The sequence below is a fragment of the Aquarana catesbeiana genome, linkage group LG07 (assembly GCF_042186555.1).
Source record: "Aquarana catesbeiana isolate 2022-GZ linkage group LG07, ASM4218655v1, whole genome shotgun sequence".
NCBI classification, from domain to species: Eukaryota; Metazoa; Chordata; class Amphibia; order Anura; family Ranidae; genus Aquarana; species Aquarana catesbeiana.
Window position 1 is genome coordinate 12,388,002 of NC_133330.1, and position 12,246 is coordinate 12,400,247.

General features: G+C 47.2%; 1 protein-coding gene across 2 annotated transcripts in view; it reads right to left on the reverse strand.

Moving 5' to 3' along the window:
- The window catches only part of LOC141102687 (galectin-1-like), a 102,094-nt gene that overhangs the window by 23,362 nt on the left and 66,486 nt on the right, over positions 1-12,246 (reverse strand). Inside the window, exon 1 of one of the 2 annotated variants that reach the window (XM_073591605.1) lies at positions 592-713. The exons of the other annotated variant lie outside the window; for it this stretch is intronic. Within the exon in view, the coding sequence (XP_073447706.1) occupies positions 592-603 (12 nt within the window). The 5' untranslated portion in view covers positions 604-713. Of the gene's footprint in view, positions 1-591; positions 714-12,246 lie in introns of those variants that run through there. 2 annotated transcript variants of the gene reach the window in all.

Genomic DNA, 12,246 nt, shown 5'->3' on the forward strand with positions numbered 1-12,246 from the left:
CTACACACACCCAGCAACACTATACAGACCACTACCCACACCCAGTAACACTATACCCACCACTACCCACACCCAGCAACACTATACCAACCACTACACACACCCAGCAACACTATACAGACCACTACCCACACCCAGTAACACTATACCCACCACTACCCACACCCAGAAACACTATACCCACCACTACCCACACCCAGCAACACTATACCTAGCACTACCCACACCCAGCAACACTATACCCACCACTACCCACACCCAGCAACACTATACCCACCAATACCCACACCCAGCAACACGATACTCACCACTACCCACACCCAGCAACACGATACTCACCACTACCCACACGCAGGAACACTATACCAACCACTACCCACACCCAGCAACACTATACCAACCATCAACCACACCCAGCAACCCTATACTAACCTATGCCCACACCAAGAAAACCTTTACCCACCACTGTCCTCACCCAGCAACCCTATACCATCCACTACCCTCTTCCAGCAACACTATACCAACCACTGCTTACAGCCCATAGAACCCAATTGTTTAGCTTTTGCAGCTTCCATCGGTGCTCATACTCACATTATTTGCCATCCTGCTTCCTTATCAGAGAAAATTATGATCAGGTCCACCTCTACCTCTTCATATATAGGAGGTCTGCTGAAGGTGGAACCAGTCATGATGAAGGGATTACCCCGCTCTCCCTCCCACCCAAAAAAAGTAAAATATCAGAAACCACTGGTAATATTTGTTACATAAGTAGACTTTCGGTTTTACAACATGTTAGTACAAGAAAATAATGTTATACGTGGGCTTGTCACAGTTTATATATGACCTCATGAATTCAGTACTTCATCTTGTATAGTAAATACTGCATTCCATACAAGCAGAGGCGGCTCTAGGCTTTGTGAGGCCTTAGGCAAAACTTTGACAGGAGGCCCCACTGATGCCCTTGAACTATGCAGCAGGCCTTCCCGGATTGAGATCCTCATGCGGTGGATGGGAAAAGTGACGTGCGAGGACGCAACATCACTCCTCATTTGCTGGCAGGCAGAACATCAGGAGTCTTAGGTTATCGCGAGGGGTGAGTGCAACAGGGCTCAAGTGCTGCAGATCAGATATTCGGCACGCTTAAGTGAGACAGGGCTCTTAATGCTGCCTGAGCACAGCAGTGTTGAGGTCCCCTGTCAATCAAAACTGGGGTAATGTGTGTCGCGCTACCCCTGAAGGAGCCGCTTGGTAATTTTGGGTTCCCTGTTCTGCGCCTCAACTCCAAGAACACCCTCAGCCCCTCTGACACACCTGGTTGATTGAATCACTACAGACACACGTAGCGTATAGTACCGTATAAATTAGGACTAATTTATATAAGATTTATAAGCACATGTCACTCAGTCTTTTATGGTTCTTTCTGTTTTCTCACTTATATGGTATAGTGATTGTGCCAACATATTTGCATACTGTTTACAATTTTCTTTTGCACTAATTAGCACTCATCACTTTATATTTATAACTAAACACTATTGTATTGATACACTTTTAATATATTTTCTATTATAGCACCCGTCAACTTAAACCTTTAAGTGGATTAATCATTGCATTGATGCACCTGCCAATTTATAAAGGAGAATAACTAGATATCCATACTCCTTCTTTATAATACAGTGCCACTCCCTATCTTTTTAGTTCTATTGATAGTAACGTTCACCTTACTGTAGGGTATAGGCAATAAACAATTACACACGTGTTTAGTGGTAGACGCTATTTGTCTAGAATTAGGAACTTCCATAAATGACAAAAAATGCAGTTCACAAAGCAGAGTAGAACTGCCCTCAGGTAATAAAGGTAAACAAATATATCTATAAAAGCAGCTCTATATCAATAGCAAAAAAACCAATACGAGAATAGGTAAATCAATATTTAGCAACACAACTGTAATCTAAACGTGTCTAAAGGAATAGTAGTTTTCTAGTGGTTTTTCACTCGAAAAAATGAGAGAAGGTGGGGTCCCCCCTTAAATGGCAACAACAAACTGCGCAGGGCCAGTGCAAGGATTTTTGTTTACTTATCCCTGGTCCAAGAAGTGACGTCATACAGGGGAGGGCTGGCAGCCTGTCCAGTCAAATGGCCCATTGAACCACCGAATCAGCTCATCCATGCCCACCTGGTTTTTCAATGCAGCCTCACCAGTGCTGCCTCATCAGTGCCCATCAATGCAGCCTCACCAGTGCTGCCTCATCAGTGCCCATCAATGCAGACTCACCAGTGTCCATAAATGCAGGCTCACTAGAGTTGTAGTTTCCTCTGCCCTGCTAGCTTGAGCTTGCAGGGCAGGGCTTGAGCGCGGACTACAACTCCCGGAATGCAACAGCGGCCGGCTAGGCCGCTGGCCCAACTTCCTACAGAAGAAAAAAAAAAAGGCAGCGGGCAGCGGCTGCCGGCTGTTTTCAATATAGGTTACAGTGGCCTAGGGGGCAATTGCCACTCTAACCCCCCCCGGCCCAGCCCGTCCCTGAGGTCATACATGACGCTTCCCGGTCCGTGTACAGGAGGGTGGCTGAGTGGACGAAGGTCTGCTGAGCTACCGCCGCCTTTCCCAGTGCCACCCACCATGACAGCACCAGGCCTGAAGGTGGGACAGTGGTGCCCGGTAAACATGGTGAAGGGGGTTGCACATCGTGTCAGTGGTGGAAGTGATAGGCGGCTTCCCAGCCACTCGTAAAACTTCCAGATGAAAGGCGACAGTCAGCTTTACTAAAGTACAAACACTCCCAGCTGCTATAGGGGCTGGGAGTGTGTAAAAAAAAAAAGAAAACATTCAGCACTGTAAAAATCTGAATCCCCAGCAAGTAGCTGGGGATTAGGATTTTACTGCCCCCCTATCCTGGTGCCCTGAGGTGGCTGCTTAAGCCGCCATATGGTAGTGCCAGCCATAGCCCTGGGGCCACTACAGTTATAGGGCAGTCTTTAGGCTTGGTTCACACCAGTGTGCTGTGCAAATCACATGTGAAGTCTGTGCTATGCGATTTCTGCCATACAGATAGTATGCCTGAATTTGCATCGCATTTGGACCAAGGTCATGCAGATCCCTTTTTTAATCCGCACCAGAATCGCCCCCAATGCGTTCACACCCATGCGATCCGATTCATGTCTGAATTGACAGTTTACACAGCAATATGTGAACCAATCTGGGGGTGTCATTAACTTTGTATTGACACTTCCAGAGGTTCACATAAGGCAGTGTGACCCGCCTGCGAGTCAGGTGCGATGCGAGAACCCGCAGTGGATTCGCAGGGTTCTCGCATCGCACTAGTGTGAACCGAGCCTACTAAGTGTTGGTTCACACTGCAGCGATGTGGGAACCCTGCGAATCCACTACGGGTTCCCGCATCGTATGTCTCCCGGTGGCAGTTCACACTGCCCTATGCGAACTGCTGGGAGCGTCAATACAAAGTTAATGACACCCCCAAATCAGTTTGCATATCGCAGTGTGAACTGCAAATTCGGACAGGAATCGGATCACATGGGTGTGAACACCTATGCGTTCCGATTCTGCTGCAGATCAGAAAAGAGGTCCTGTGTGAGTTTGGTCTGAATGCAATACGAATTCAGCCATACAATCTGTATGTCTGAAATCGCATCGCACAGACTTCACATGTGATTTGCACTGCAGTGTGGTACAAATCACATCCGATGTTGAACGTCGCTGCAGTGTGAACTAGCACTAAGTCCTAAATCTTCATCTCTAATCGCTGGTGCATGTTGCAGCTGTGAATAGGGCCTGCGGGCAGTATTAGGGCCAAAGAATAACAGGGTGGGCAGTTCCTATAGATGGCAGTAGATAATAGCCCTCTTACCAGACCTGGGGATACAGCAACAATGGTTCCTCTGATCAGGAGTTGGCTTATTCTGGGTTGCCTGTGGCGACTCCGCTGGGGAGTGCCCAGATCTGTATTCTGGAAATAACTTCATGCCTTTCTTCAGAAGGGATGGTGCTAGGCTGTGTGGATTTCTCTCTGGTGGTGCAGTGCAGTGGGATTCTCTCTCTCTGAAGAAGTCCTGGGTGCACTTCCCCAAAATTCTCCCGAGCTGGGGACATCTGATGTAAGGACGGACTCTGCTGGGGGCACCTGATGGCATCTGGTGGCAGGTGACATGCTCAGGGGTCCCACTGATTCTGGATTATGGTGAGTTGAATGATTTCATTTTATATTACAATGTAATAATAGTAATAATGCGCTTCAATCATCCTGACACCACAACAACCATAGTGCCGGGATGATTGAAGCGCTAACACCAGGTGTTTGGAGTATCTTTATCTGCTGCTTTGTTAAAATTTGGAATACACATTTCTATTGTGGTGTAGGATCTGGGGCTGCTGTCCTTCCTACCCTCTTTCCTTCATTCTCTCTCCTTCCCTCCTTCTTTCTCTCTCCCTCCCTCCTAAAAATTGGGATTCCAACTGGGGATTTCCCTCCTGATCCCATGCCTAATGTCAACATATGCTAGCTCCCATCATGGGCGATCAATGGACGTGTTTTGGGGGTGCAACACCTTCCTCTCACCTAATTGAGTTGCGAGGAAGGGGTTGCACCCACAAAACGCGTACATTGATATCACCTGATGGCAGATAGCACATGTTGACACACTGTGTGCATCTTCAAAATTTGGCTTTTAAAATACTTTATAAACATTTTTTCTAAGCAAAAATACACGATAAAACGGTACAATTTTTGAGTGATTTATATTCTGCCTAAAAATGATGTTCTTCATTTTTTGTTGAACATCATTGATGTTTTCCTTTATATTTTCAAAATCACGATTGCATCCCATTCTCTCCCCGATGAGGATCTGGGCATTTTCACTGGTGAAATGAGATTCTTCTTCCACAACATCCACATCACCTAAAAGAAAAAAACACACCATGTATTAGAAATATGCAGGAATAGATCTATGTGGTCTCAGACACTCACCTGTTGTGACAATTTCGCCCACTTCATAAACCTCTCTCTCCTCGTCCTCTGCTTGTGGTTTTGTGATTTCCCCTTCTTTCGGAGGTGGGGGGTCCCTGGTGTCCTCAGATGTCCCGAGTCTTTTCTCCCCTATGTGAATAAAAAATAGGTATACTTAGCACACAGATATTGGAGGGCAGATAGGAATATGAAACATTGCTTGGAAGTGTCGTACAATTGTCTGTTTTGAGTTCCAAGCTGAAGAACATTTTATTTCCTTTCTAAAGCTGGAATACTTACCTTTTTTTGTTAAAGTATCACACATGTAGAGACCCCTAGTATCCACTGGAGCACCTGTGTGGGACACCCTAAAAAGTTTGATTCTGGTGTCCCACACTAGTCCTCCTGTGTCCAGTTGTGTAAATGTAGCGCTGGTAGATTTGCAATCTACCGCATGTTAGGTAAACTTAGTAAATTGTGCATTAAAAAGGTTAAAGCTTGCCTCTGTTCCAGCTTGGCTGACGCTGTGTGTGTTTCCGTGGCTGCTAAACCGGTGAGAGAGGCCTATCCAGACGAGCAAGGAGTGTGTCCCAGGAGGGGAGCGCATTTCAAATAGTATTTGAATTCTACCACGTTTTGTCAAGAGAACCCTACCAGAGAATATTTGAGTTTCTTCTGCAAGTTTCCTTTCTACCTCTTTCCTGCTACTTCCTAAGTCGTTTGTTTTAATAAAGCATTGAAAACGTACTCCAGTGTTGGTGCGTGTGTCGTCCAGAAGTAAACTCAACGGAACCCCTAGACCCGGTGGCGGTGAAACAGAGGGAAGCAGAGTGAAGGTAACAGACCCGCTTAAACCAGCAGCTCCACCGTGAGTTAGTGCTACATGTGGGGATTTGTTGACCGTCAATTATTGCAACCCAGTGGAGTGTTTTACCGGGAGTTTACAGAGAGAGCTGGACTTTGAGAAAAAAATCTTTTCAGGAAGAGGAAAGGTTACACTGCAGGACTTTGCTTCTAAGTGTGTAGATGCTATGCGCCAGAGAAAGGCCCGGGAATTACGTGACTGGAAGAACAAGTGGGAGGAGTTACTCTACTTGCTACCACGTGGGACGCGTGTATGTGTTTGGCGCCAGAGGAAAAGAGAGGCCTCGTGATCGTGCTGAGAAGATCAGAGTGTGGCCATGTCTTTTTCGGCGTTGCAATCGGTTGTGGGACCCAGAATGTTCCCTGCAAGCACCGTGATGAATGCTGTGCAATCTGGGACTCTGCTCACGGATACTGGAGTTCGATTGAAGCCCCAGGGGAAGTTTGTCCTGTATTCCTCGGGAGATGTTGAGGGACTGGGCATGACCTGCCATCGATGCGATAGATTGGCCGTGCATCGTCGTCCATTCGGCCGATGTCCACAGTGTGGAGAATACCTGTTTGTGGTGGAGCAACCTACCATGTCGCCCCGTGCCTATCGGATGGATTGGGTGACAGGTATCGCTACAGTGGAAGCTGCTATCGCTACAGAGAGGGAGCGACGGGCTTCCACTTTGCCTGTTGTTACTGACAATTTTCCAGAAAGAGACATTGTTGGTGTTGTCTCGCCTGGAGACATTACTTTAGTTCCTGAGACCACTACGCCTACTCCTATGGTGCCTACTCAGAAGAAGGTGGGCTATTTAAAGGCTTCCCGCAGCCGTGGTCGAGGCCTACCCCAGAGGATACCTGAGCCGGAGCTACCAGAGTCTACGTCCGGAACGGGTAAGCCACTGTTGGGGACTGTAAATAAATATTTTCCAGCGGAAGAATTGAGAGACTCGGAAAAAGAATCCATGCCGGATCTTTCCGGTGATGATGACTTATTTGAAACCATGTCGCAAGAGCTATTGTGGTCACAAGGCGACTATGTTGCCTCCACAATGACTTTTCCTGAATGGACTGCCATGAGTTCTGGGAAGACGTCACCCTGTGTGGAAACACACAGTACTGTTGCTGAGACTTTGCCAGAGGCTACTAGTTCACTACAGACACCGGCTGGGTCTATGGTGAGAAAGTCACTAAATTCCTGTGTGCTGCCTGGTATGGGGAGAGACAGATCTTTGCCAAAACTTGCTCGTTGTTAAACAAGCATGTGGCCGCAGAGTATGGATTGAAGTTTCCCTATGTGCCCCAGGATATTATGCGGGAGATTGAAGCTAATCGGGAACTTTGGTACAGTGAAGCTGTTTGGGACTACTTGTCTGTACCTAAGCTCTTCAGAAAGACTGGATGTTCCGTCCGGATGGATGTTTCAGCAGATGCTTTGTGCATTGGAACTTCGGTCGGCACATCTATGCCGATAAAGTGGTAATTTGCAGACTGGAAAAGGACAATGTTGTGTACTTTATTACCACTGTGGATAAAAAAGGGAAGTCATTGACCTTGCCAGATCCTCGGTTTTACTGGTAATTATGGACAATAGGACTTTGAAACTACCTAGCTAGATAGTGTCAGGGTAAAGAGATCTGCGTGGTCAAGATCTACAGATCCTGTTGAGTGTTTAAATCCAAGGACTTCTTTTTTGCTAGCCGGATTTCTTTTATAGAAAAAAAAAGTTCTTATGCAGGGATGGACTCCTAATGTATATCTTTTTTCTAGTATAGGTTGTGGGAAGAGAGTTTCATTTTTAATGAGGCTTTGCTCCTACTGTTGTATAGGATGTATATGTGTGTGTCTAACTATGTTTCCTTTTCAGGGATTATCGGATCATATATAGAGCTGTGAGGCTTTTTAGCTAGTTAGTTAGTGAGGTTGTGTACCATTATACTGTGGTTTTGTTTGCGGCTGTTAACATAATGTTTTATAGATATAAGTCTCATAGTGTCTTTAAACTGTCTTTTCTCTCCCTTTGCCTATCCAAAGTTATAAGAAACTCAAATGCTTACTCTCAGGCTTGAGAGTTACTGTTACAGTGTCGGGACAGACGTTGGGGACAGCGTCTATTGTAGTGGGGGGAGTATGTAGTGCTGGTAGATTTGTTAGGTAAATTTAGTAAATTGTGCCTTAGGAAGGTTAAAGTTTGCCTCTGTTCCAGCTTGGCTGACGTTGTGTGTGTTTCCGTGCTGACCGGTGGGTGTTGCTGTTGCCACTGGTCAGGGTTGGAAAGGCAAGGTGTTAAAGCGTATGGATGCTCCTCTGTCCCAGAGGCATGCTCGGTGGAGGTGGTCCTCTGAGTTGCATTCTGGGCGAGGATATTTATGGGACAGACGCCATATTTTGGGGTTCATTTTACAGCCACCCGCTGGCCCTCCTGGCCGATAGGTATGCGTTAAGGAGCTACCTCGTGGTCCTCCGTTCGGGAGGCCCATGATACAGCGGCGCAGGGGTGGGTCGAGGGGCTTGTCTGGAGCCTACCACCGCAGCCGAGGAATGGTCCTGAGCTGTCGGTCCTGTGTGACAAAGCTGGACAACCGAGGAGATCCCAGGGGAGGACCCATCTTGGAGAGATCACGCAGCGTGCTGGTCTATAGAGGGGCCTGGTGACTCGGTTGGAGGACGTATCCAAAAGTAACTATACAGCATAGTGTTGCCGGCTCGGCTTAAAGGTTCAGGCACTGTGACTGACTTTCACTACAGAAAATCTGATACATCCTGTGGCAGAGGATCGTACGAATTTTATTCCCAAACAAGTCTGTGGCAGAGACTTTGATTCGTGCTGCGTACTGGCTGCTAGACTGGTGAGAGAGGCCTATCCAGACGAGCAAGGAGTGTGTCCCACGAGGGGAGCGCATTTCAAATAGTACTTGAATTCTACCAGGACATTTTGTCAAGAGAACCCTACCAGAGAATATTTGAGTTTCTTCTGCAAGTTTCCTTTCCACCTCTTTCCTGCTACTTCCTAAGTCGTTTGTTTTAATAAAGCATTGAAAACGTACTCCAGTGTTGGTGCGTGTGTCGTCCAGAAGTAAACTCAACAGAACCCCTAAACCTGGTGCCGGTGAAACAGAGGGAAGCAAAGTGAAGGTAACAGACCCGCTTAAACCAGCAGCTCCACCGAGAGTTAGTGCTACATAAACAGCTGCTGAGTGTCCTCTCCTTACACTGAATCAAGTTTGCATTTCATTCTAGTTACAAACCCATCTAGACAACAAACTTCTTTTAATACAAATAGGCCTGAACAAATGTAGTTAACCTGTATCTGCCAAAAACATCTTAGAAGTGGGCGAACGAACAATGTTTCCTACGACCGATGAACATGAAAGTTGCCATTTTAAACTGTACAACATGGAGCAGCATGCAAGTAATAATAATAATAGGAGCACAAGACAAATACTTTTTAGAAGCAGTTTCCTGATCTTTCTGTACTGATCGTACTCCCTCAATTTGAGGTCTGATCATTGTTTCCTCAATTGATCCTTGGATCGCCGTACCCCAAAATTCCTGTGCAGACTCTTCACAACTTTAGGCATGATCTTGGCCTTTCTCACATTTGGGTTTGGGTACGGTCCATACTTCCCATTATAGTCAGCCCTCTTGAAGATGTCCACCATCTCCACCATCTCTATAAAGGCCATAATGGAGGCCTTCAATCTCCTCTGGGATCAGGAGGTTCGGGGCTCTGGCCTTTTGTCTTTGCAGCTGTTGTCTCTCCGCCATGTGCTCTCCCTCCTCGCCGAAAGACAGGGGGCGGGGAATAGACTAGAAAGAACGTCAGGGGCGGGCGGGGTTTCACGCATGCGCAGTGTATATAAAGCGTAACACGCCTGCGTCATACGTACGATCTGTGAATGGAGGACGGAGTAACGGAAGCAACGATCGTTATAACAAAGGTACAATTTTAACTTGGTGCATCAGTGGCCTATGCTGCTTATAGATTGAGGCCTATTTTGGGTCAAGATTAGGAGAGTTTCGCCTGACATTAGGGTTTGTCTTGTGTTGTGTCTTGCAGAGAAAATGGCTCCCTTCAATGATTGGGAATTTCTAAGAATAGTCATTGATATGTTCAGGGAGCTGCCCTGTCTGTGTCAGGTGAACCACCCGTTTTATAATAATCCAACAAAGAGGCAGGCAGCGCTGGAGAAACTGCTTGAATTTGTGAAGCCGGTGATCCCCACGGCAGACATCAAGCATTTAAAGTCCAAAATTGGTGCCATGAGGAGCACTTATAATAGGGAGCGCCAGGCCCGGATTTACTCCCTTTGCCGCCCCAAGGCCGGGTCCTTCAATGCCGCCCCCCCCACACACACACACACCACCAGTCTTGTCCTTTATCGATGACTGCTACAATAGATCAGTTAAAAACATATCTCCACACACGAGAACACTGAAAATAACTGACTTTAATTGTACAGACTAAAAATACTTCAGGGTAAGCGCGCGAGGGGTAATGATTTTTCAGGGCAATTTTTCAGGGCAATGGCTGGTGTTAGTGCTTCAATCATCATCCCCAGCACCATGGTTGTTATGGTGTCAGGATGATTGAAACACATTACTTCTATCATTACATTGTAATGTAAAATGAAATAGTTCAACTCACCATAATGCAGAAACATTGGGAGCCCTGAGTGTGTCACTTGCCACTATGCCTTCCACCAGATGGAGATGTCACTTGCCACACTGCCTGCCTGCCACCAGATGGAGATGTCACTTGCCACACTGCCTGGCTGCCACCAGATGGAGATGTCACTTGCCACGCTGCCTGCCTGCCACCAGATGGAGATGTCACTTGCCACGCTGCCACCAGATGGAGATGTCACTTGCCACGCTGCCACCAGATGGAGATGTCACTTGCCACACTGCCACCAGATGGAGATGTCACTTGCCACGCTGCCACCAGATGGAGATGTCACTTGCCACGCTGCCACCAGATGGAGATGTCACTTGCCACACTGCCACCAGATGGAGATGTCACTTGCCACACTGCCACCAGATGGAGATGTCACTTGCCACGCTGCCTGGCTGCCACCAGATGTTGATGTTACTTGCCATGCTTCCTGGCTGCCACTAGATGTTGATGTCACTTGCCAGGCTGCCTGGCTGCCACCAGATGGAGGAGGGTGGAACAGCGGTGCGGGCAATGAGAGATGTCATCTCTCTCCCCCGCCGCCGCACCGCTGACATTACTCCTCGATCTTTTCAAAAATGGTGCCGGGCAGCGCAATCACGCTACTGCGCATGCGCCGCCCAGCCGAGCACGTACGAGCTTTCCCGAGTCCGGCCGGCTTCGGAACGGCGCATGCGCAGTAGTGGGCGGCTCGCGGCCATCATTTCTAAGGGCACCGGTGCCCTTAATCGACTTTAATGGGCAGCCTGAAGGGGGGGGCGGCCACGAAGTCACCGCAGGAGTGGCGCCGCCCCTGCACCACTGCCGCCCCGAGGCCTGGCCTCGGTGGCCTTGTGGCAAATCCGGCCCTGGGGAGCGCAAGAAGGTCTTGGATCCCCTGAGATCAGGAGCTGCAGCAGATGACATTTATGTACCCAGGCTGTGGTACTATTGTGGAGGAATGTAATGTACATAATGATAATCATAAAAATGTCTATTTTCTTATGTGTATACATGTTTTTATGCAACTCCTTACTCATTACATAGTAAAACAGCTTTGCTTTGGAACCGAGAAAGATGGCGTCTATCCCCTCCTGCCCCCGCATTGAAAGAATGCGGAAGTGACGATAGTACAAGCTTCAACCAAGCTTCAAGCATCAAGTTTCTGCATTTTGTCTTCTATTTCAACCAATGAGATGTACCTATTAGACTGACATAGCAATGACGTATAATCTTTTATTCTCTCTGTATAAAACATTAGCACCGCCCTGCAATAAAGCAGAAGTGTGGAAGTAACCGGGCTGAACATGTGTCAGAGAGTGTTTGCTTCCAGCGCGCATGCACATTTACACTTTCTAATTAGAAACAGCAGCAGATAACCTTGAACTTGATTGTTCTTATCAATTACACTATGACAGACTGCATTTTCTGTCAGACCAGAGGGAACCCAGGCCAGCACCCTCCAGTCTTCCTTCAAGGCTTTCTTCCCCCCCCCAGCTGAGGCTTCCGACGACCAACCTGGGCCTTCCAGGCAGCAACATGTGGAGGAGCCCAGCTTGAGTCAGGTATAGCATTCTTCAAAATATTTCTGGTTTCTAAATTCATGATGTTAAATATATGTTAGTTTTGATAACTAATTTCTGATTTCACAAAGTGTTTTACATATGAATAGACAGTATTGGCCACAAATGTTTGGGACAAGACTGAAAAATGCTGGGGTCAGAATGATAGTCTTTTCTATTTATTAACATTCAATTTGCAACAGTCATTAGCTGA